This window comes from Falco naumanni, chromosome Z, assembly GCF_017639655.2.
Source record: "Falco naumanni isolate bFalNau1 chromosome Z, bFalNau1.pat, whole genome shotgun sequence".
NCBI lineage: Eukaryota > Metazoa > Chordata > Aves > Falconiformes > Falconidae > Falco > Falco naumanni.
The window spans coordinates 25,073,735-25,100,765 of NC_054080.1; the positions used below are offsets into that span (position 1 = coordinate 25,073,735).

At 37.7% G+C, this 27,031-nt stretch overlaps 1 protein-coding gene across 2 annotated transcripts in view; it reads right to left on the reverse strand.

The window, feature by feature from the left end:
- Positions 1-6,963: 6,963 nt before the first annotated feature.
- Positions 6,964-27,031, reverse strand: part of WDR36 (WD repeat domain 36) — a 31,213-nt gene continuing 11,145 nt past the window's right edge. The window contains exons 10-23 of one of the 2 annotated variants that reach the window (XM_040580010.1): positions 25,737-25,802; positions 24,745-24,828; positions 23,130-23,284; positions 21,890-22,004; positions 20,452-20,614; positions 20,005-20,113; positions 19,506-19,585; positions 15,634-15,741; positions 14,419-14,516; positions 12,782-12,918; positions 12,015-12,131; positions 11,696-11,777; positions 9,210-9,397; positions 6,964-7,525 (exon numbers count right to left, since the gene is read on the reverse strand). In XM_040580010.1, coding sequence (XP_040435944.1) covers positions 7,376-7,525; positions 9,210-9,397; positions 11,696-11,777; positions 12,015-12,131; positions 12,782-12,918; positions 14,419-14,516; positions 15,634-15,741; positions 19,506-19,585; positions 20,005-20,113; positions 20,452-20,614; positions 21,890-22,004; positions 23,130-23,284; positions 24,745-24,828; positions 25,737-25,802 — 1,652 coding nt within the window. In that variant the 3' untranslated portion in view covers positions 6,964-7,375. Of the gene's footprint in view, positions 7,526-9,209; positions 9,398-11,695; positions 11,778-12,014; positions 12,132-12,781; positions 12,925-14,418; positions 14,517-15,633; positions 15,742-19,505; positions 19,586-20,004; positions 20,114-20,451; positions 20,615-21,889; positions 22,005-23,129; positions 23,285-24,744; positions 24,829-25,736; positions 25,803-27,031 lie in introns of both variants that reach the window. The other variant, XM_040580009.1, reaches the window with a different exon arrangement.

Here is a 27,031-nt window from a genome sequence, read left to right on the forward strand (position 1 = left end):
GACTGCCATTAATCAGCAAAGTTCCATGATGCGCAACAGAGCATCAGAGAGCTCACTCAATCCCTCTGGGGAATATGTAACAGCCAGGATAGAAGGATCTTAGTAATTTTGTCCTTCGTTTTTCTTTCCTCCATTTATCACTGCTTCACAAAAAGCAAAGCACAAGTGCTAAGAACACTTAACGACAACATTTTATTCTGCTCTAACACATCCTGCAAACCCATTAAAAAAGTAAAGCAGACTCCTTGCACTGATGTCAAGGCAGGCACTGATTGGATACCTCATCTCTAAAAAGCTAATTTTTTTTTTTGTAATATATTTTTTTCTCAAACAAGTAATTCTTAAGAAGCCCAAGTTTTACAGCTGGTGATGTGCTGAAAAGACTGATATGCTAACATACCATGCTCAGGAAACATCTGCTGATGTCAACAGTCAAAAGGAGAAACTATTTATATATTGGTGATGTTTAAATAATGCTACACTCCTTCAACACAGCTCATCAACAAGAGTTCAACTATGCCAGCTTTGGCTCTTCCACTTTCCTTATTCTGGGACAATGACACTTGCACTAAATTACAACAATTTGCACAGACTTGAGACCTTTCCTAACATATCTTTTGAAGAACCAAGAGTTAAATATGAAATGCACAACGTATTCAAGTCAGTGGTCTTTGCTGGCTGCTGAAAAATGTGTAAACATTTGCATCTGTTTACTCTCACTTCACATTTGCATATTTTGCCTCATAATGCCTCTATTCTTACTTGAAAGAAAAATGAAAGTAAAGATTGCAGTGAAAGCTTATTATGGCTCAGAGAGGAGCAGCCTTCACTGTTTAGAGTTTGAATCCAGCCAGCAGCAAGTTTAGGGAACAAAGTTCAGCTAACCAATTTGATGTCAAAATCGTGAGCACCGAATCAGTTTGGAAAGCACAACACAGTCAAAAGAAAATAGTGTTATTTTGTTATAACATTACTCTGTAACTTACAGAGTAAATTACTGAGACCTTACTTGACAGGACTGCTGTGCACAGGAGCTGCTAAGAGGAGCAGCTATGCTCAGGAGCCAAGAAAGCAGAGAAAATCATGGTGAAAATGGAGCACAAGAACACAAGGTAGGCAGAGGCGAGTAACAGGCTTGAGAGGAAGCTGGGAGGAGTACTACAACACACAGTAACATGGAGAACTGTAACAGCAACCTGATAGTCAGAGCTAGTCTAAAATGGGCTTGGCATTGTGTAAGAATGGCAAAATCTTCAGTAATTGTCCTGCTTGGAAGAAAACATAGGGTTAACACCTATATCCCTTAATCCAGCTAATTTTTCTCAAACCCTACTGCATATGCCATTACAATGCCAATAGGCTGAAGCGAGTTCTTATGGGTAACACAAAGCTCAGCTTATCAAATTCAATGTCTTACCACTTGTAATCAACAATTTCTGACTAATATCACAGGATATTGTCCCTGATGTCTTGGTTGAAGGGATAATACAGGAAGTAGCAGGTGGAAATATCCACTCGTATCCACTAGCAAGTGGGGATTATTTCATTTCTGAAGAAGATACTAATGGCAAAAAGTTACTCACCATTTCAATGTGTGGGAATAAAGGACAAAATAAAAGGCTAAGAACAAGAAGCAATCCAAGCTATTGGTGTATGACCAGGACCAGCTTTAAGAATAGTCAAACGCTCCTGAAAGAGCAGTGATGACTAGGAATGTTGAGAAAAAGACAAAAGAATAAAGGATGTGGGATATCACTTACATCTAAAGACTGTTTTCTGAATGACATTATTTAAGTGTTCCAGGTAGACTTAAAACACATCTGTTTATGATATAAGAACCTGCATTAACACATTTAATGATACCATCCAGACTGCAAATATTATGTCAACAGTGTTACACAAAAACCGTTCACAAAAATTAGCTGGCTGGTTCTGCTTTCAGAAGAATGGCCTGTTTGGCAAAAGGTATGTCTTTTTTCTCCTGATTACATCAAGTAGTCCAGAAAAAAAGAAAGCAAGAAAAAAAACCCAACCACCCACCTCTACAAATCCTAGACAAATGTTTTACATACAGATTTAAACATCTGTACCCAAAAAGGGTTCTTGAGTGTCACTGAAACCACACATACACATTCAGTAAAATGGATTACTTCCTTCACAAGCAGAAACCATTTCACAACTGCTCTGTGGCTGAGAGGCTGTGAAGCATGAGGACTAGAGCTTAATTATTATTTCTCACATTCAAGAAGCAGGAGGGGCATACAACATTAGAAGACAGCAGGTCTGGAGTACACAAACAGAAATACATTACTTAGTATTTAATTGAATTGCAGGTCCCATTACTACAGGATGTTGTGAAGGATAAATGGGTTCTAAAAGAGATTAGATGAACTCATGGAGTACAAACAGGTCTGTCATACAATATTAAACACAACTGTTAGAATACAGCTGGGTCATGAAGTATCTAACTAGCTGTCTGATGAAAGCTGGTGTGATGTGCCTGAGAAAGGATCCCTTTATACATAACCTGTTTGTTAGATGCTTTGCATCTGTTCCTTGCTCCAACTGGAGACAGGACACTAGGCTTGGCAAAGCTTTACTCTGATCCAAGAGGAAAGTTCTTTATCCACTGTTCCTTCTTCTACTGAGGGAGGTCCACAACTACTGACTATCTTTTCATATTCTTACGTCTTGGTTCAAAAAATGATTCTTTAAGGTCTTCTGAATTAGCTACAGTAACACTTATAAGCTCAGGTTTATTATATATTACATTGAAATTTGAGGGAAATTTGGGACCACTTCAGATCCGTTCAAGAATCTGGGAGTAATGGGTTCTTGAGAACTGTATCACCAGAAGCTAATCATTCTATGATTACAAAGGATTTTCTTAAATCTCAGTAGTAAATTTCATAAAAAACCTCAGGTGTACATCATTCCCACGGGTTCAACATTCTCACTCCTAATTTGCTAGAATGCCACAGCATTCTTCCATGGAACTTCCATGGAGTGCCAAGCAAACTTCCATGGTATTTCTTGGTTCTCTTCAAGCTTTAACATAAGCCAAAGTTATGGATAAGGAGCAGCCATAGCAACACAGAGAAGCTGTAAAAGCCGACTTCCCATCACCTATGCACTCCTTTGATAACCCTGACAACTTTTCTTGCAAATCTGAGCAGCCAAAAGGATCCTGATCTCATGGCACGTGCGGAATGGTCACTTGCTTCAACCCGGTCTGCTGGGGTTCCATCTGTTAGAGAAGGGAAAGAGCATCTTTAATCATAGGCTCACCAAGCTGGCCAAGAGGGCTTTAAACAAAAGTTGCTCAGAAGGGGGGGAACCTCAATCCATCCCGTTCCTACCAGTGTGGTGCCAGTGCCAGCAACAGATGCCCAGAGCCTAGAAAAGGGTCACAGGTCTGCAGGAGAGCACCAGAAGAGCAGTACAACGGAATTGCAACCACTCCAGTCCCAGTTAACTCAGCTTTATTAGGGGCCCAACTTAAATGCCTCTACACAAAAAGAGACAGCATGGGGAGTAAACAAGAGAGTCACAGACATGCACACACCTGCAGGGTTACAATCTTGTTGGCATCACAGAGACATGGTGGGATGGCTCCTATGACTAGAGTGTTGGAATGGAAGGATACAGGCTCTTTAGGGAAGACAAGCAAGCAAGACAAGGGGGTGTCACCCTGTATGTCAAACGCCAGCTGGAGTACATGGAACTCAGCCTGGGGATGGATGAGGAGCCAACTGAGACTTTGTGAGTCAGGATTAAAGGAGGGGCAGGGACAGCTGACACTACAGTGAGGGTCTGCAGCAGGCCACCCAACCAGGAAGACTGCACGGATGAGGTCCTTTATAGACTCCTTCACAGAGGAGCAGTCTCATGTTCACAAGCCCTGGTGCTCACGGGGGACTTCAAACACACCAGTATCTGTTGGAGGGACAGCACAGCAAGGAGGATCTTGGAATGTGTTGATAACTTTCTTCTCCAAGTGACTAGAGGTGTCAATGAGTAGAGAGGTGTTATGCTGGACCTTGTTACCATCAACACATTGGGCCTGGTGGGGAATGAAGCTCAAGGGCAGCTTTGGCTGCAGAGACCATGAAGCGGTGGAGTTCAAGATCCTTAGGGCAGTGAGGAGGGCGCACAGCAAGCTCGCTACCGTGGGCTTCAGGAGACCCAACACTGGCCCCCTCAGGGATCTGCTTGGTACATCACAATGGGAATAAGCCCTGGAAGGAAGAGGGGCCCAAGAAAGCTGGTCAGTATTCCAGGATCACCTCCTCCAACCTCAGGAGTGATGCATTCTAAGAGGAACCTGGGCAAAAAGGCCAGGAGGCCTGCATGGATGAAGGAGCTCCTGGACAAAATAAAGCACAAAAAGGAAGCCTACAGAGGGTGGAATCAGGGACAGATAGCCTGGGAAGAACACAGAGAAATTGCCCAAGCAGCCAGGGATCAGGTTATGAAAGCTGAAGCCCTGGTAGAATTAAATCTGGCCAGGGATGTCAAGGGCAACCAGAAGCTTCTATAGGTACACTGATGATAAAAGGAAGACTAGGGAAAATGTGGGCCCTCTCTGGAAGCAAACAGAACTGGTTACCCGGGACATGAAGGCTGAGGTACTCAACAACTTGTTTGCCTCAGTCCTCACTGGCAAGTGCCCCATCCACACCATCCAAGTTGCAAAGGCAGGGAGTGGGACAGTGAACCACCCCAGGTAGAGAAGATCACGTTTGAGATCACCTAAGTAACCTGAAGGTGCACAAGTCCACGGGACCTGCAATGCATCTGTAGGTCTGGCGGGAACTGGCAGATGAAGTTGCTATTTGAGAAGTCATGGCCAGCCAGTGAAGTTCCCATGGACTGGAAAAGGGGAAACATAACCCGAATTTTTAAAAAGGGAAATAAGGAAGACTAGGGAACAACAGGCCAGTCAGTCTCACCTCTGTGCCCAGCAAGATCGTAGAGCAGATCCTCCTGGGAACCATACTAAGGCACATGGAAAACAAGGAGGTGATCAGTGACAGTCTACATGGCTTAACTAAGGACACAATGTGCCTGACAAATTTGGAGGCCACCTATGATATTACAGTGTTGGTAGACAAAGGAAAGCGCAACTGATGTCACGTAATTGGACCTGTGCAAAGGATTTGATACTGTCCCACACAGCATCCTTGTCTCTAAATAGGAGAGACATGGATTTCACTCAGTGGATAAGGAATTGGCTGGATGGTTGCACTCAAAAAGTTGTGGTCAATGTTCAAGTGGAGACCAGCAACGAGTGGTGTTCCTCCAGGGTCAGTACTGGGACCAGCGCTCTTTAACATCTTTTGTGGGTGACATGGACAGGGGGATTGAGCACACCTTCAGTAAGCTGTGTGGTGTGATCAACAGGCTGGAGGGAAGGAATGCCATCCAGAGGGACCCTGACAGGCTAGAGAGGTGGGTATGTGCAAACCTCGTGAAATTCAATGGTCCTGCACACAGGTAGGGGCAATCCCAAGCACAAGTACAAGCTGGGTGGAGAACAGATTGAGAGCAGCCCCAAGTTGATGGACCTAAGAGGTGTTGGTGGACAAGAAGCTCAACAAGACCTGGCAACGTGTGCTTGCTGCCCAGAAAGTCAACTGTATCCTGGGCTGTGTTAAAAGAAGTGTGACCAGCAGGTTGAGGGAGGCGATTCCCCTCTACTCCCGTCTTGTGAGACCCCACCTGGAGTGCTGTGTTCAGCTCTGGCACCCCCAACACAAGGAGGACATGAGCCTGTTGGAACAAGTCCAGAGGGCCACAAATATGATCACAGGGCTGGAGCACCTGTCCTGTAAGACAGGCTGAGAGAGTTGGTATTGTTCAGCCTGGAAAAGAGAAAGCTCCAGGAATACAGCAGCCTTTCAGCGCCTAAAGGGGGCCCACAAGAAAACTAGAGAGGGACTTTTTACAAGGACATGTGGTGATAGAAAGGGGTAACAGCATTAAACTGAAAAAGGGTAGATTTAGATTAGATACCAGGAAGAGAATTTTTAGTGTGAGGGTGAACAGGCACTGGAATGGAACGTATCACGCAGAGAAGCTGTGGATGCCCCATCCCTGGAAGTGTTCAAGGCCGGGCTGGATGGGGCTTTGAGCAACCTGGTCTAGTGGAAGGTGTCCCTGCCCATGGCAGCGGGGCTGGAAATAGATGATCTTTAAGGTTCCAATCCAAACCATTCTATGTTTGCAGATAATTTCTTCCAGGATACGCGACTGAAGAGTTCCATAATGTGATGGTATTAAAAAAAAATAAATCTACATCTATAGAACAACAGAACTACACTATTCATTTCAGTCTTATGCTAAATGCAATGAACCCATCTTTCAAATTTTCTCATCAAAACTGCATACATTTGTATTAGTTACTCTGTTAGTATGTGTCTGCAGCTGGAGCATGCAAAATACAGCAAAGGCCTTGTTCAGGAGATTCTTATGCTGTGAGGCAGTACTCTCAAACAGCAGTTTCAGACAATCCCATTTATGAAATCCCAGCCTCTGCCCAAACTTTTGTTATCTGAAACCTAAACATAGATTCATAAAAACTCCACCTGATGCAATTAAACTTTCTCACAATTCAAAGCTTTTATTCTGGTAATCTTTTATCTCCTTAAGAAAAGAATCCTAATTTTTCTAAGAAATTGAGCCTCCAAAATTAGAGCAAGAAACCTGGTTGTAAAGAATTGGTGGGGTTTCTCTGGTTTAGTTGAGTTTTTTTCCCTAGTTCCATTATTTGTAGTGCAGCTAGCAATCTTTGCTTTCAGAATTAGCTGTCTCAGGCAAAATAGTGGACACAGCTTGTCAAAGTAAAAAGAAAACTGATTTTTATCTTTACAGGAAAAGCACTGATTACAGAGGAATGCCATTTTTATATTCATTTGTTTTAAACTAATGTTAATACATTTTAAATAAATCAGACTTGTTTTATTTTTGCATCAAAAGTATTTTTTATTAAGCATAATATAGGTTTTGGTTTCCTGCATAGAAATTACATTCGGACTTCCCCCCAGCACCCCCCCACTGCCTGGTTTCTTCATTCTGATTTGTATTTTTGGTCATGAAAGCATAAGGTAACTAGCTTTGTTACCTACAGCTGTCCAGCTGTTGTTCATTGTCAGCAAACACTAACACAACATTAATATCTAAGCTGCACGTATAATTGCTCCAACTGAAGTAAATAAAAATACTCGGTTATGTATGCTCTAAAATAATTTGCCATATACAGATGTATAAAAACAGCGTCAAAATCCCAGTATAATTCTTGGAATCTAGTATTTTGAGAAATAAATTGTACTATTATTCTGAAGGGAATTTTATGCAGACAAAATCCTTAAGTATTTTATAGCAAAGCACTTTTCATATAAGTTAACACACAGAGACTCTGATTGAAGAGAGTCTGCAAATGAATCCAAATTTCCTCAAGTTGCATTGACAATCTGGATACTTCTTCCAGTAGGTTTGGCTCTGATGAGAGAATCTTAAGATGTAACTGAAAATGAAAACCAGCAGTTAGTGAAACAAATACAGACAATAAAAATACTGAAAGATCAGTTTTCTCATTCAGTTCCATACTTTGCTCTCAGGAATGTCTCAACCAAGGGAAGGACTCTTTTCCCTCAATTTATTCCCTCCATTTAATGCTGACTCCCTTTTACAAGTCTTTTTACCCCCACATATGTACTAGGTGCTTGCTTGCTTTACTAGATCTTCTTCTGTCACTGCCGCTGTATTTCCAGTCAGTAACCTTCTCCTCTTTTCAACCGACATCACAAATTCTTCTTTAGACTAGAAAGGCTAAACAAAGGATTATCATTTTAACTGTCTGTGTTGCATAAAGAAGGAAGAACGATGCCAGCACACTCTATGCTAATACATGGAGAGCCATCATCCTTCTGTAATAAACCGTAACCTTGGCAAAGCATAAAAAATCCCAACCTCTCAATTTTGTAGAGGCAATACATTATTATCACTTTTATTGATTAAATAGTTATTTTCCTGGCTACAATTTAAATCTAGGAGTCTTACTAAGCTCAGAGCTGTTTTACTTGGAACCTACAACAAAAGTTATTGGTGTTCATGTGTCACAGGGTGAGTTTATATTATTCTACTCTAGTACAGACCGAGAGTACATTTCTGAGGCAAATCACCTAGCTGTCCCTAGTCTATACTGCAAGAGCTATATCTCTTTTGTATGAAACCAAATGAATTCTAGCATCTAATATTGCAACTATTAATCATATCCAGTCCATGGGACCAGACCAGTAAGAAATAGACACGCAAAAAAGTCACTGGTGAATATAAAGACCTCAACCCTAAGTGCTTCACTCTACAGATCAATTTGTCTGCACTACTTATTCTTGTGGAAGCCACCCCACAAATTCTATTTAACCCCAACAAAAGGAAAAGAGCATATCTGTCCAGCATTACACTATCTTTAAAACCAATCTCTGCACTATGGCTATTAAGACATAGTCGGTTAAATAGACAGTATTACATCTGTCTGAAGGTTTATAACAATGTTTCCTAGTAAACTGTAATTAATTGCTTAAACAGCTTCATAAATCAAAGTACTTTGACAAGGTAAGCATTTGTACAGCAGAAGGGTTTCAACCTTCTGCAGAACCACTTTCTGTCTAAGAGTAACTGCTACTGTATTTTATCACAATAACTTTCTAACTTACACTCACCTGGGAATAATTTCATTAGCTCCGTAATGCTTAACAGGTAACAGAAGAAAGGCAGCCCACTGACACTGAAAGTAAGTCAGGCTTGCAATGTCTAGTGGGAAGTTCAACAAAATGCCTGTTTACCACATACTGTGCACTGAATTCTTTTCTTACTTAAGACATAGCATATCTTAGCTTAGCAATTAACAACCATTAAGAAATTGGATATATTACAAAAAATAAAAACAATTCTAAGTTACAAATACTAGAATAAAAGTTGTCTGGCACGGTCCTCTTCACCATTACCTGTTTTTTGCAAGCTTTTCTGACTGTGACCAGATGAGTTATCAAATTATCCAATACACTCAGTCATTTTAAAATCATCCCCAACAACAAAAAAAAAAAATCACTTAAGAAAATTCTTTTGATGAGACAATTTACATCCTTTTACTGGACAACCATAATTTTAAACAAGACTAACATAAAATCATAGAAGAAAATAGTTACCTTTAAAAATAGTGCAAGGTATGCCTGAGCAAGTTCAAAGTTGTACTTCTTGTTCAGCATCATCCCAACCATTTTCAAAAAGCTTAGCATCACCTCCACTGAGCCACCACCTTCAGGGGCCAAACCCCTTAGCTCTATCTCAATATTTGATGGTCCCAAGCTTTTCAGTAAGTTAAGTGGAGCTGTATCTGTGTTAAAGCATTGAGGGATACCTTATCAGTAACACTTGCAGAAAAGAAACCTTACAAGTTTTTCATGCAGACACATTTATTCTAAAATTCTTAAGCAGTGACTATATGTTTCAAGTTTCTACTGTTTCCTTACTTGTTTGCCATAAAATGCCATCTTACCTTTAATTTACTGTCCTATCACATACCTACAGAGAAGTACGTATCTAATAATACAGTTGCATTTTCTTTGTAAGTTCACCTTGAAAGAGACAAATAACATCTTTGTATTTTTATCTCTTCCCTCCCCCCCATCTCTGTCTTTTAAGCTCAACAGAAGTTCTTATTAACCACATAAAATTATTTTTATATCTCTTGGCAAAAAGAATGTATATACTTGGGACTTAAAGCTGTCACTGCAAATAGATCCTAGAAGAGACAGGTTACTATTTTTACTAGGAATCTTTACAGTGTTTACTCTTACTGTAAGACATTAGGCTAAACTGAGGATCATCTGGTGCATCTAAGGTAATTTATCACTTTATTAAGTGAATTCCTCCTGCTTTTCATGGGACCTGAGGGCTGATAGGGCAGGGGAAATCTTTTCCCTGGTAAAAATATATACAATTTACAAACTATTAGCCCCTCTTCATAAATTTTCTTCCTAGGGATTTCTACAATCCTACCTAATATTTGAGAATTCCATACATTTGCTTTAAAAATGCAGAAGTAAAAATACATATTGTTGCAAACACAGTTGTCTTCTAATTAGTATTTATTTTGCTATGAAGTTGCTGAGCAACTTCTTAAATTCTCATATCATGGTAACTAATGGTATCAGACATTGCCTAATATTCCTTGGGTGGTATAAATCTGTTTCTTGCTGTATTTGATTCCTATGAAGATCATTAGCTAGTTTTAAATGTAACTGTGATATTAGCAGTGCTAAACAGACATAATAACTCATTTTTATGCTGTGACGTTTAAAAAACAAGCATGGAACATACAACGAAATTGTCACACATACTATACATTAAAAGTGCCCAGCTCGACCTATGTTCCACAGTTCTGATCTGAAGTATGAAACCCTGTCTCCACCCCAATGGTAAGACAGGATGGCTTCTGGTATAACACTATTTATTTGAATAGCCTAGTCACCTCCAAAAAGAGATGCTTGTAAACTAGCAAGCACAGAGCCACGTTACACACCAGCAGCTTCCCGAGTCAGGATCAACACGCTCCCTGGATTGGGATTACAGCAGACCCTGGAGCGCACCTGCCTTACAGCAGAGGTGGCCTGAGGCAGGCCCATGGGACCACTACTGCAATGCATCATGAAGCGTACTTGCTCCCTGGTACAGCCAGCCTCTAGGTGGTGCTTGGTTAGGTTTTTAAATATTCACCTGATGTTTCACTCTTCTGTGAGCAGCTCTGAAGCAGCTTAATGGAATATATCAATTGAAATACTAAAAATACAGCATAAATCCACACTTTGCAATAGATAATGAAGTTCTGCACACAAAATGTTCTAAGTGAAGCTAAGTAAGCTGGTCACCTCAAGAGTTTAAGAAGGGGTGGAAAAATTCCCAGCAGAACTACCTTGTGGACAAGCTACCAGTGACTGTCCATTTACAGTTCCAAGCCAAGATATATTAGCACCGATTTAAAAAAAATCTGAATTTCAATGATTCTGTAGCAGCAAAAGTTAAACAGTGAAAACAGCAGGAGCATTTCACAGGTAACTTAAGTGACTGAACTTCAAAATGTACTGAATGTTAAAAGAAATCCAAAAGCTTATTTTTATATAAATTCTTTCTTCTTAGGTTTTAAATTAGAAAGCAATAAATTGAAGCTCTTAATTTTGCTGAATGTTTACGGAAGCAGCCCTTGAAAACAGAACTTGCTAGGCAAATTATGTTTTTCATGTTTCAGTGATATCACCAGACTATTCCTTACCAGATCATTCCCTTCCTTACTTAGCCTACAAATAATATACACAGCACCTTCTCTGGGTGAGATCATCACAATGTCCAAAAAAATTTAACCATCTCAGGAATGTTACTTTCTTTCTGCATATGGGTTTTAGCCAGAACTGGGCTCCATGCTGCAGGCAAGCTGCAGTATCAGTGGATCTTCGATCTAGACTGACACTCTATATACTGGTCAGCTTTATACATAACGGGTCATTCTCTTTGCCTCTGGTACTGTACTATGCATATTTTTCTCCTTGCATACATTACAATTCTGGCATTAGAAATCAAATGTTTATCAAAATATTATTAGCAACTACATTTTCAGTGAAATGTCTTGTTAACTTACATTCATTACTGCTCAGGGCTTCTTCAAGATGTACGTAGAAATCAGATTTCTGTGCCAGTACTCCAAGGTTTACTACCTTCGACTAGACCATGAAAGTATAAGAGAGTGTACATGAATATGCAAACATATTTTTACATCTCAATTGAGTCCTTCCCTCCTGACAGAGTAAAAGACTTTAAGAAAGCAAGCATTAATGTAAGTGCATAAAAACTAGTACTTCAAAGACTTTAACAAGATTTCACTCAGCACTAAAAAACACTTAAGATTTTCTTTTAAAATACAGTAGATAAACACTATTGTATCTATTTCCTGGTTTTACCTGTGCATCATTTTCTTCCTCTGGAGCAATGTATCGAGGTGTCAGACCAGGAACTGTTGGGATGAAGAAAGGGGCCGACTTGGGAACTTTTGGTGGCTCTCTTGGTTTATTTTTTTTCTGTTAATTAGATATTTGAATTAAAGATATCATCATCATAAGAAGAAGAATGTGGGAATTTTTTGTTAAGAGTTTAATTTTTAAAATACTATGAACACTGTAAGGAGTAACTGAAAAATAAATACATACATACAATGTTTTACCACTAAATATGTAGCAACAATTTAGAAGAAAAACAGCCCCTCTCCAAAATCCCCAAAACTGTGAAAAAAACCATATCGTCTTCTACTGTAAAATCTTGAGAAATACCAGAAAAGTGCGATCAAATGTTGTCATCAGGTAAATGCAGCTCAAAGAACAAGAAGAAACGTATCTGGTTGTATACAACTATTTTTTGCCCATTCCCTCTTTTTCTAGTTATGGGAAGGCTAAACAGCAATTTGGAGACATAACCCAGAACAGCTTTACAGGCACTTACTAGCTGCATTGACATGGAAATACCTGTCTTCAGACAGCTATTTTGCATGTTGCAGAAACAGCAACAGCAAAAGTTACAAAACAGTTTCTTCGAGATTTCTTGAACATCCAAGAGAAAGGTTAAGACAGCGATGTGCTTTACATTACAGGAGAAATAGCCCTTATTTTACCTCCTTCAAAAATACAATTAAAATACTACAGTAGATAAGCAATGGTGTGCATAATATCATTACCTTGATAACATCAAGACTGAGGAGATTTTTCCACCTTGATTCTGGTAATGAGGAAAGGGTCACCAACTGCTCTCCCAATTGCTCAGGTGAGACATATTCTATCATTTCATCACATGTTTCTTCATCACCTGCCACATCTACATCTTTCAAGAACAGATATGTTTTATGAGCATATATAGTCCACATTATCAAAACATGATGATTACTTCCTTTCCAGTTTTTGAAACACACACACACGTAACAGCTATATATATATATGGGTGCTAGCACAATATATAGCTGAAAGGCTACAGAAAATCTTTTTTAACCCATATGAAACATTAAATTGTGAACAATCATAGCTAAAATGCAGCACTGGATAAACAAGATTTTGAAGACTAACAGGATTTAGGTGCTTTGGCTGAAATGTTATAAAAGCAATTTATGGAAGTCCTGCATAAAGAAAACAATGGATTACATTTAAAATTTTGTTCACTGTTTTAAAATAAACACATAGGTATTTCAGTTCTAAGTTACAAAACTGTAAGATCTTTGCATTTAAATACACACAATGTTCACCATGTGTTCACAGGTATGACTGAAATGGCACATAAAAATGAAGAAAATCTCAACATTTAAGCACAACACCCCACAAAAAAAGATATGCAGTTTGTCGCTACGTTTTCTCTAAACTACTTATGTGGTCTTCACCAAACACATCTACTTTCCCTTCCTTTTTGCAAAATATTACATGGCTAAAACTATGAATGTGATACAAAAGCCTAAAACAACAAAGAAATGTAAACCATTAAAAGGTCTGAGCATCTAAACAGGAATTTTATTTGCTGAAGACAGAAAGCTACTTAAAGCATTCAGCCAGAATCAGTTTGTAAAATTAAAACATAAAAAGCTGTGGGGTGAAACCCTGTCTCCCTAACTTAGGTATCTAAAATAAGTATGTGCTTAATAAAGCAGTCATCATCAAGTATGTTCCAACGCTGGTTTGTCTGGTCAATAGCTAGGTGTGTTTCTCCTCCAGAGAGACATCTAAATGTAGGCACTGTGAAACATGGACAGACAAGATCCCCATCTAGAGGCCTTCAGAAGCACAACCATTTCTATTAAATGTATATATAAAAAAAATAAATGTAATTTAGGCCTTTCACTAGCGCCTTAGTGAAAGCACTGAGAATCTAGCGCAGGTACATGGCAGGTCAGCCAATTCTCTTGCCAACACAGTATAGAGCAGGAAAACTACCATGGCATACAGGCAGACAAAAATGTTGGAGGGAAGTAAAATGAAGAACAATCAATCTCCTTCCCACCACCAAACAGTAACATTGCTTTCAAACAGGAGATTCTGGAGTTAAAGAAAGCCAACAGATAGCACAGATGTTTTTATTACCTACAAATCTCCTTGAAGATGTGGAGGTCATCACAATGTAATTCTTTATCTCTGAATACAGAAACGTGACTAGATTTTAGCAGATAATGCTGGCATATGTATGACTATGTATACCAAAAATAGTAGAAGCAATAGAAACAGTTTAGAGAAAGAATGCTAAGACACAATGAGTTTTCACTAAGGAAGAAAATAATCTTCAATTTGAAACATAACACCAAACTGAAAATTAAATACTCTTTCATCTGAAGATTACCTTGCACAGGGCAGGTGCTAGGACATGTCACCACAGAAGGCTCATAATCTGCCGGAAGAGGCCGTAAAGAGACAAGTGAATACAGAGAACGGTTTGACCTGAAAAATAAAGTAGACATTTTAAAAAAATTTTCAGGTGAATTAGAACAAGTACTTTAGACATAATTTTTACTGCAGTCTGTGGCAATTCACCAAAGGTTCCATTCAACATTAGTTTTCCTCATCTACCAGATAAACAAGATATGAAATGTAGCAATATACATCATCTGAAAACCTGAAATATAATGCTGAAGTATTATTGTCAAAAAACTGTAATACATATGGCATTATGAACTATGACTACTTCAATCATTGCCAGTTACTGTATTTACCTGAAATTGCAAAACTGCCTATTTAAAAAGCTTGCTTTGTACTTGATACATACAATGCACTATGCAAATATAAATGAATCATTCTGCTTTCACAGAATTTTAGATTGGTACTCTTGGCAAATTTTCTTGAGGTTTGGAACATGCACACAAGTCATTCTGGCAAATGTTTTTTTCTGTCAATATAAAACAGGGCTAGGGAAATACATCTGTTATTATTCACGATGAAACACTTTCACTTAAGCATTGAACTCAGGCAAAACTACAAGCAACAAATTAACCTGAAGGATCTATCTATCAAGGGGTGGGGGTGGGGAGAAGGAATCACTTAAGAGGTGTGTTACTTCAGTGCTAGACTTAACCAGTCATTTGCTTTAAAACCGTATCAGGAAGAAATTGAACTAAAGCACATTTTACATCTGTGCTGATGACGCATTAATACACAGAAACAATTACAGCTTCCAAATTCTACTCAGAAGTCTCAGACAACACTGTATACCAGGACAAGAAGAAAAGCCCTTCAGAAAGTAACACAATATGAGCACTGACATTTCAAAAGAGGTTAATAGTAGAGTTCAAGAAAAGCTTTAGTGATGCCATAAAAGGTATTCTTTAAAGTAAGAAAGAAACATTTAGAGAAGAGATAATTTAATTGTCAGAATAAATATCTTAACTGCAAGAGATTCCAAGATTTATGAATCACAGTAATACATAACATGTGTCTTAATTAGAACCAGAGAAGACAAAACCCTGCAGATGATACTTCACAGAAAAATTTTCTATTTGTGATAAAGGTGATTTTCCCCCATCTGAACATCTGTGTAGAAATAGATAAATTATGTACTCACCACAAATAAATTCCAAGATCATCCACATGTGCTGAAGCTAGAAAGTCTCCTGTAGGAGACATAGTAAGGCTTACAGCTGCGGAGTCTACCAAAAAACAGTCTACGAGGCTAAAGAGAGAAAACACAACAGAAATTCTCAGTAACATGAATTCTCTATGTATATCTGAATTACAGCACAAATACAACTGAATGCAAGCCGGACACTGGAAGTATATATACAAACTAGTGTATTAGAAGTATTCAAATATGACATACAAACTTGGCAGATGAAAACCAAACACTGTGTAACAAACCACTCACTTCTACAAAATTCTCTAAAATTAGCTAGAGCTTGTACATTTATGTTACCTCCCTAGACATCCACGGACATCCACATTCTGTGGAAAATACGATCAACCATCTGTCCACACACAACTCCTTATGCCTAACATTAACCTTTTTAGCGGCCATAAATTTCATACTTCCAATCAGCCCCATGGTGCTCTGACCTCATCTTTTAATGCTCTGCTATTAATTGTCAATTCCCTCTCTCAAAATACTTCATATACACCTGGTTAACACTAGGATATGATACTCCTACAGCAAAGAATGAACAGTACACTGAAAATTTTATTATCCGCACCAGTTTATTTTGACATTACTGTACCTTCAGTCTGATATACCACTCCTTGATCATTCATTTCACTATTGCAGAGAACTAAAAAAACCTATCCCATAAAGTTAAAATATTCAGTAGCAGGCGACTACTTCAACAATAAGCAACTTCCGAGTACTGGATGATGCACACCATCTAGTAGACTTGCACTCAAGCCCAGGTTCTGCTTGTTGCTTGTTGCTTTTTGAGACATAAATTTAAGTTACTTCAAATTCTAAGAAGCAGCTGAGTTTGACAACTAGTTCATTGAGAGGAACAAAAAGAATAAATGGAGTGCTTGAATACTTTGCTATTGTTTACAGACCAAAAGCAAAGTGACAAGTGATGAAAGAAGCTAATTCTAGAGCCCCATTCTGTTCACTACCCATCAAAAAAGTACTGAAGTAACCAAACAGTTTAAAATGTAAAATCTTGTAGGCATGTACTTTCTTAGATACTGAGCAATCCTGTGATAGTTTGACAAACCATGTTAAAAATAAAAGCCACTTTTCTCCCCTGAATGAAATGTTTTATTCCTTCTGCATGCTGTTGGACGCATGTTACAAGTAAAAAATAATTCAGTAAGAGCCACATCATTCATCGCTTTCAACATAAAATACACAAACACTAAACCCATAAATGCCAGAACATGTTTCAGTCACCCTGATATATTTTGCACACAGTGCACAATGGCTAGAAAATATACTATAAATACTGGGTTTAGTTTCAATTCCATCCTTTTACCGCATACTTTACCAGGAACTGAGAAATATTGTTCAGTAAAGCAACCATAAGGAACAACTGCAAACCACAGTTAACATTAAAATTTTCTATTTAATAAATGTAAATCACAATTAAAATTACAGACTAGTGGTGGGGGCAGGGGGTGGTGTCAATCCACTATAGGACAATGAGAGACATGCTTGTAATTTTTACACAGAATGTACAGTAATTGCTCAACGAATCTTGCCTGGGTGCTAAAGGCATTCACCATTACATTTCTTGCCTAACTGCAGAAGTGAGACAACGGAAACTATGAAATTACTGAGCTCACAATATCAATGTGTTTCTCACACCATCCTGTCTCAAGTACTCCACCCAAGTTACACACAGTGAGCTTGCACCCTTGATTCCTTAAATTGTCTATGCAAGCTGCGCTGCAGAAAGAAAAGATTGCGTAATACCAAGGTTCCTGTTTGTAGCTTTCTCTACACAAATCAGTTATTTTTTTCCCCAATTCTCAAAAAGCCTTACATAAGAAAACATGCTCTAGGAATACTTCCATTATGTAAGGACAGGTAAGTGGCATTTCCAAGTAAAAACAGATGTTCAGTAACTAAATGGTATGACATTATTAAAGTCAATTGGTATTTTTTGTAAAATAGGACTTAGTCATCTAAAACCTTGTTTTGCATCTTTTTATAAGGACAATATCCAAGCTGAGTCTTTAGAATCCACAATTTGTAACTTAGTTCTTCTATTTATGAGCAAATATACCACAGTAGATGTAAATCAAGCATCCGATTTTTTTTAAAAGCTGTTACTCATTTTCAGTACACTCCTCTGCCTATAGTTATGGGAAAAACTTTCATTTAAATTCTCAAAGAACAATTTAACCTAATTACTTTCAAAACCAGGGTTTGTCATGTATCTGCCTAGATTTCAGCTTGACCAGAATTTCCAGCAGTCACTTAGAGACAAAATATTTACATGCAAACAAGAAATACTGTTAGATTACTTCTGAAAAAACTCTTACTGCAAAGTGTTGTTATTAAAGAACTGGAAAATACAAGTAACATTTCTAAAGTTTTATAATTAATGCCATGATCATATAATTTTGGGAGGGAAAGAGTGTTAGAAAGAGGAAATCCAAACATAGTCTTAATTTCCCTCCCATTTATACCAGAAAGAAGACAGTTACTGTCCATCCTGTCCTATTCTGGACTGGTATCATAGGGATAGGTCAATTGCTTGTTGAGATTCAACACAATTTTCATAGTAAAATGAAATTTTTACAGTATAAAAATGTATTTACCAAACCACATCAACAAAAGTAATCAATCCAAATGAAACCATTCAGTCTTACATATGACCAGAACTGCACACTGTGTAGCACTTATTTAAATTACCAAAAATCAATCTGAAGTGCTGCTAAAAGAATGTACTGGCAGAACTCAGTTACTTTTCTGCCTGTTTATTCTGGGCTCCTGAACTCCTTGTGTGTACTTGTGTACTTCTTGGCCAAAATTCATTCTGAGAGACTACTCACAATGGATCATAAAGAAGTATTTTTGGCAGTTGTGAGCATGCACAAATGAAAAATGTAACTGAAGTAAAGCCTTACTGTGTTGCTAAAATGAATGTTAAGTGAGAACAGGCTTCTATTTACAAAACCAGCTGGAGTACTGCATCCAGCTTCGAGGCCCCCACCACAAGACAGACAAGAAGTCTGATAATTTTCCTGGACCTGCTCTGAGGGCTGGAACAGATTTGCTATCAACACAGGCTGACAGAGTTGGGGTTGCTCACCCTGGAGAACAGAATGCTCCAGGAAGACCTTCTTGTGGCCTTTCAATATTTAAAGGGGGAGTATAAGAAAGACCGAGATAAACTTAACAGGGACTGCAGCAACAGGACAAGTGGTAATGTTTTTAAATTGAAAGAGGGTAGGTCTAGACTGGATATAAGGAAGAAATTTTTTATGATGAGGGTGGTGAGACACTGGAACAGGTTCCCAAGAGCAAGAGAAGTTATGGATGGCCCATCACTAGAAGTGTTCAAGGTCAGGTTGGACAGGGTTTTGAGCAACCTGGTCTAGTGAAAGATGTCCCTGTCAATGGCAAGGGGACTGGACTAGATCTCTGAAGGTCACTCAAACCATTCAATGAATAATTCAGCATCTCACAAAGCAAATCCTCTTAAACAGTCTCTTTCCATTTAGATTATAGTGCTGCTTCCAGACAAAGAACAAATTCACAACCATTCACACTACATGGAAACTCCAGGTTTCATCATTAGATCTTCAACACATTGTTATTCTGTACGCCCAGAAAAAGGCACATATTGCTAGCATCGCACACAACTAAAGTATGAGTCTTACACCATGTACAACTTTGAATATCACACAGTACAAGCTGGTGACATACAATCAAGCCAGAAGGCTTTCTGCCCCTTACAGACCGAAATTATTTTTATTATTATTAATAAATTTCTGCTGTATGTTTTTAAACTGACTCACCATCCAGACGGAAGGTCCCAAGTCTTAATAGTACAGTCCATTGATGAAGTTATTAGCCAACGACCATCAGGGCTGAAAGTCTGAAATAAAACAGTCAATTTAAATGGCACAACTGACAAGTCAGTCCCTACAGGAGGTCCTGTTTCACACAGTTCAAGATTAGACTGCTCAACACCAGGATGAAATGGTCTGGCCATAAAATAAAACCAATACCACCTTACTGAAAGTGAGGAAAGGACAAAAATGGAAGCTATTTCAGAACAGGTTTAAATATAGGACACAGGATACACTTGGCTGTTAGTAAAAGCACTTTGGTCCTTGTTTTTACATTTATGGTAAAACACTGAGCATAAAACTGAAGAAATCAAATAAATGCTTACTTTCTAGCACTTAGAATTAGAACAGAAGCTAAAAACAGAGAAATCCACTGTCTTTAAAATTAATTAGGTATTTGTATATGTCACCTGTTACAAAAAAAAAAAAAAGAGTTAACAATTACCATGTCATTAATCCGTCCATGGTGTCCTGAGAATGTTCTGACAATCTTCCTGGTTTCTATATCCAAAACACTAATACTGAAGTCATCACAGGCAATTCCCAGAATACCACTGCCAAGAATCATTAGCACATGCGACAGTGAATACTCAGAGACAAGAAGTAAACCCAACATCCTAACATTGGTCACAAAATCTTTTATACTGAGAAGAGGCTTGATAACCTTAAAGGTCTTTTCCAACATAAATAATTCTACGAATCTCAGATAAACAGTACTACATTCTTTCAGTCTAATAAAATATCTTGTAGGTTGTTTTTTTTTTTTTTGGTCAACTAGAAGTCAGCTGTTTTCAAAGCATCAGAAATTTAAACTTTATTAGAATATTTGGTTGCCATCCTAGACTTAGTACATACAGAACAATACGGACATGAAATAGCTTCAGTTCCTTACCTGTCTCTGTGAAGCAGAATTCCACTTGGAGAAGAAAGGTCAATGGAATAAACTAGATTTTTAGTTTTGAATTTCCAAAATTTAATTAATCCTTCACTACCAGCTGTGATTATCAGTTGGTTTAATCCATCCACTGCTACCCCCCTAATGGCCCCATCATGTGCTACAAATCAAAGGAAAACAAAGCTGTATTTCAGAATTTAAACATAGCATAGAAATCAGCAGAATGCCAAACACTATTCCATATGTCTTTGCCTAACTACACTAAATGAGCAGTAAGCATAAGACAAACAGTTCTAAAACCACCTGACAAGACTGCTCAAATATTTAAAGTTTCTTTATCAGTACATAAACCAAATTGCTTTCATATAAGCATTGAGAATACAAAAAAAGTTGTGAGTAATTGAAGTTGAATACTAGCTTTTGTTTGTGCTTTCTGTTTGGGGGGCTTTTTTTGAATGTGAGATTTGAGGGACTTTTTGAATCACAAAATACCTCCAGGAGGCCTGACCACTCCAAACAAAATTTACAGATTCAGTTCTGGCACAAAGTCTGGGAGTTTTCCCAGGCTACTTTACACTGTGCTGTAAAGATAAGGCACAGCTCCTCTAGTTTTGGATCAATTTTATTTCTTAATCTATGACTAGGGCTACTGGCCAGTAACTGAACTTACAAAATTCATCCCACTATCAGGTAATGATGTTATCAGGACACCACTTCATGTTTGCTATGCTAGATGGCTTTTAGAAACCCAGTAAGGTGTAAGAGTTCATCATGACTCTTTCATTGTTTCTACAACAAAAAAATTCAGATTACAAGGGCCCTATTATAACTTGCAGACTTTAAAAAAACAGCAAACACGAGGCTACGTGGCATGAAATATGTATGTATGCAACTATTAAAAGGGAAAGTCTGAACACTGTCACTTACGTTAAGTCCCAAGTTTGCAGCTGGGTAATTGAAAATAGTAGCATATACAAAGAACTGGATTGGCTTAGGATTTCAATTTCCCATGCATGTAAAGTACTCTTTCATTTTTAAGCAGGGAGGAAAAAACAGATGGGAACATTTACCTCAGAGACAGAACTCTATAACAAGAAGCCAAGTACTGAAAATGTCATTATCTCAAAAAAAGCTGAGGCCAGAGGATCTCATTTTAGTGCTAACCATTTTGGTAACTGACAATTTTGTGTTAATTAAAACCAAACATATGCTAACATCAGTGCTGTTAAAACTAGCAGGGATCCTGTACTTTTCAGAGCAGTTTCAAATTACTTGTGATTACAGTGTAAGATAGGACAGTGTAGGGTAGGTAATCTGAGAAACTGGGAATATTCTCCAATCAACTCAGAAGTTATGTTAAATTTCCTAGATAACAGAAGACCACGTTGTTGCTGTTCTGTTAGAGTCAGTATTTTAGAAGTGTAGCAATTCTTACCTTTTTCTTTGCCACAGCGCCCTCTGTGAATGCCAGACTGCATGTTATACACGTCTACCTGTCCTGTTGACAGCCCAATTACGGCAAAGTTTCCACATGATGTAATGTCAACTGCCTTTCAAGGGAATAAAAATATAATTCTTTATCTAATTAGCAAAGTTATTAGAAGACATATAACATATCAGGAATACAAAGTACTAACATGTTCTAATTAGACTTCTTAAAGGAAATCTGCACCAAACAAACGATTACATCTCAAAAAAGCAGACAGAGGAGCTCTTAAAATAAGCAAGTAAGTACTTAAAATAAGCAAATAAGTAATAAATATGGCAGTGCATGCTTATGAGGGATAATGAAACACTGACTTAGTGACATCCATCAGAAGTCATATCTAATATCAATAAATGACTAAACTATATAATAAAAGACATCCACAAACACATTCCCAAAGATGAAGTTCAAGCACGCCAGCTGCATGTCTCTTTCAAAGCCCATACTGCCAATGGAACCCCAAAACAGGGTAAATTCATACGGAGTTTAGAATAGCAAGAAACAAAGAAACAATGATCTAGATGTATTTGAAAAACAGTCCAAAGAATTTAGTAGTTAAAGAAAGTATTTACAACTGATCTTGTCTACCACTTAACTACTAAGCATAAGGTCAGAAAAACAATTCAGCACAAGATACAGTAGTAGTATGAATGCCTAACACATCAAGTATGCCACAGCAACTTCTTGTCTTGCAAGCTCATAAGCCTCAGTAATCATTTATATCTCTTTAAATGAGTGTTTGACTTTCATTGTGTCCAGCTCAAGTTGGAAAACATTGTAGAGGGAATACCCTGCCTGCAATTTGGAAATACATTTTTCTGTATTACCAAAAAAAAGGTATCTTCAGCAAAGTGCATTCACTGAGCCAGTTTATCATCACAGACATATAGCTAACTCTATGTCATGATGACAGATCAAAGGTAAACATTAACCACCTATCTGAATCAGAAAATAAAATCTGCACTTAACCTGGATGTTTAAGGAAAAAATACGTATTCAGCACATTTCTTAAAGACCATATGCTTTACAAAACAGCTAGTAGGACACACTAAGCTGGCAGCAAGCACTTTGCAAAGGAACTAAAACATGTCTGGATAGTGCTTTTTCATTCTAAACCACTTCTGTACAAACAGAAATCAAATCCGCATATAATGTAATGCTGAAGAAACATTATCCTAAAAAAACTTACTGTTGCATATATATCAATAGGTTTGTGTTTGCTAAATTCTTCTGGCCTCAGTTTATGAACTCCCATGGAAGTTTTCTGATAGTTCCAGGTTGTACAGGTTATATACCCTTGATGGCAGGCAACAATACTATCCCAGTCACTCTGATGAGCCACTTCTGCAATGTAACACATACTACTTTTAGAAATAATCATTCTAAAGTCAAGTAAGCTCTTCTGGTTTCATAAGAAAGAGTAATTTGAAATACCTTTAGTTCATATTTAGCATTCTTGTTGGACAGTCAAAAGGCTACCACTCAGGAAAACCATGTGATAAGCCACTGTGCATACTAGTGTAACTAAGATGCTAACAAAACCACAAGCATTTTTTTGGTGTATTATATTTCATGTCTTAAATATTTTGAGTCTATGCAGTTTAAAAAGCACATTTAAACTTAAACGGTTTAAATGCTCAATGTACACATTTCCAGCTAAGTCTCTTAACTGCATCTGCTGCAGCTGAAGCAGCAGAAGCCCTGAGATTAACAGGGTTTAAAAGCTCAGTCTGCTCCACATAGCAAAATACTTTCCTGATTGGCAGGAAAATAATTCCTCAAAAGTTCAGTATCCAAACTCTGTAGTCAAATATTATACATGAGGATCTAAATAATGAGCAAGTTCACTTTTTTCCCTGGAATTTATACATAAAAAACCTTGAGAGCTTGAAATTGGGTATTTCTAGAACTTGAAAAGAATAAAACAACCAGATATAAACTGGTTCAATTCACCAAAGACAATATAGGCAAAGAGAAATAATTCTAATTAAAATGTACTTAAGTACATGTTTTCTTATGTCTCCAAAACACATTTCAGGTAGTTCTACCACCTTGTATCAATCAGGCAGGTCTAATATTAATTTCAGAAGTACATCAAGGTATATATACACACACGAACATGCGCAGCAAGTGTGTACAAATTGTCTGTATCACTGATGTCTGCAAATATACATACCATATGTAGGCAAAATGACTACACAAAATTGTAAATCCAAACCTTTCAACATATGAAACAATCAGCCATTCTCAGAAGACGAAAGAATAGCTACCCTTAAGAGGAGGTCATTAATTTAAAGAAACACGTTTTGGTGAAGCAAAGATAACTGCAATTCTGCTTCAAGAAGTTAGGTACACTATTTGCATACTGAATTACAAATGAATAGAGTAATTGAAATTTGACTTTGAGAAGTGGCTCAAAGGCACTGAGGAATCAAAAATCAACCACAACAATAACTAAGATTCCTCAGCTAACACACACACACACACACCCCGTCACAACTGCTGGTTCTCCAGTCTGGAATAATATGTACACCAGAAGATTCTGGCTCCTGTGCTGGAGATTTTCAAGCAAAGAGCAAATTAAACAAAGACATTTGAAATAAAATGCTCTTTTTTGAAGTAACAGGAAAATTTACGAAGTAAAATGTCATTTTAAACTGTCACTCAAGAGCTCATGAAGGGCCACATAATCTCAACCATATCATCTTGATACAGCACGAGTTTTCAAAACAGTACAGTCTTGAGGGTTAAAAGACAAAACGAAGACATGATGAGCTCTGTAAGGTATCTCAAAGACTACTTACCTGAAGCAAAGACTGTAATTGGTGGAAGTGCCATTGTATCAAGCTTAAGACCTTTCTTTTTTGATTTCTTTTTGTTAATTGAACCTTAAAAAAAAAAAAAAAAAAAAAGTGTCTCAATCTCATGGACAGATCTGAGAATAATGGTTTAAAAGGATTGTTTTACTAAATGTAAAGTTCCTATTAAATTTGGAAAAATTTGGCTTACATTAACACAGCATTTCTGTTATCTAGGGTTTGAAGAGCTAAGAACATTAATAGTTTTTCTTATCAAAATTCACATGATACTGAGCAAATCCCTAGCCTATTACATTCACAGAGGTACTACTCAACCCATTTGTTCTGGGATCTTATGCCGACATCCTGAGGCAGGATGTCTCCCCATCACAGCTACAACCATGGTCACACAGATGTGACTATATAAAGCAGTACCTGACACTCAGCCCTTTCAACAATCAAATCTATCTATAAACATGCTTATCAATATATAGATAAAGATATTTTAAAAATATTTATTTCAGTCTTTATGAGCCTGGCTCTCTGAACTGTACAAGAAAGTGTCCCTTTAACCATGGCATTGTGTGGAACATGTGCCTTTTAAATAAAATTCTACTTTAATTCAAAAGTCAAGTCAAGAAATACGAATTAACTAATAATTCAGTAAATTGAATAGAAAGCAAATGGGGTAAAAAGTTGTAATTACATATGCTGAAATGTCAACTGCTGTGTTACACATTTTTAATACAAAAATCATGCCCAACATTTTCTGCAGTGAAATAACCTACACTGCAAGGCTACAGAAATTACTTTTCTTATGTACTAACAAAACTTTATATACATCAGGAAGGACTGAGTTTGCAGAACGACCGAGGTGATAGTTTTCATACAACAGTAAAAAGTGACAATAAGGCCTACTTAACGTTTTATCTCCTGCTTACATAAATACTTTTCAGGGTTTTTTTCACCAATATTTGTACTGCCACTGAAATACTCACCACGTCCTAAACTTTTATTGAACTTTTCATGCACTGTTGAAAAAGACTGCAATGTTCCATCTTGACCTGACAAAATATTAGCAGAGAGCAGTGAAGGGCAAAATAACCACAGGTTATTGACCAAGAAAAGCAGAAGACAAGTACTAAGAAACCTCAAACACCATAATAAAAGTGTTTACTAAAAATTCTGGTCCAAGAAAAAAAACCAAACAGATACACAATAAGCAGTGGAACTAACAGAGCCTGATTTTCTATGGCCTATGTCCTATTCCTACTACTTTGCCCTACACATGATCAGAATGGCCCCTTTTTTATGGGTATCTTCTCTACGTTTAATTCCTGTCCCCTTCCATTGTCCACCATGATTATCTAGCTGTTCCCTCACCAACTACAATATTCCTTTCTTTATCCTTTGTCTAACACACACATGCTATGGTTGGTTAAGAACTATACCTAGGTTAGCCAGTAAGCTAACCCAAACAAAAATAGTAAAAGCCAAGTTGTCCATCTTTCCTGTAAACCAGCACAGTAAAGGGACTTCCCTCCTGTACCTAGTGACCAATGTTCACAGAACTGATACAAATCTCATTTCATTTAATAAAGAGACAGAAGACACAAATTTGAAACTAGGAAACAAGTCCACTTGGTGACAGAGATGTGGACAAGGTGGAACTTGAAACTAACAGAAAATTAATGCATGTAAAACTAAAGGCACTGAGATGACTTTTAAGAATCACAAAAAATTTTTACTATGCCAACCAAGGAAACAGAAAATTTGTCAAAGTGAAATTAAAGAATCTGAAAGACAACTGAACAATTACAGTATTTAAGCAACCTTTCCATGCTGCTATGATACAGAAGTAAGGCAGGATGTATATACCGGCAACGGGGAGAAATGTTAAGCAGGATGAAAGCCAGCAACACTGATGAAACTATCCAAAGTTATTTTGTGGATGTCCTGTTTTAAGGAATCCAGCAGCACTGGAACAGCACCCCACAGCATTGCTACCTCCTTTCTGTTGCACAAAGTTTTACCACTGGTTCAGAAAGCAATGTAAAAGGTCAGTCTCCTTACACTGCAGATACTTTATATCTCAAAGCTTGAGACCCTTTCACTTCAGTGGTAGCCTCTGTGCCTTCCATGTTTCTTAGTTAACAAAGCAGTAAACTGCAAAAGCAATGTGAGGATTTGTTAGACAACTCTTGATGTTAGTATGGTTCATCTGGTGTGAGCTGACTTACTGCCAAGTAACTAGTTGAATGATCTGCAAGAGATTTTAGCGCAGGTGGTTTTA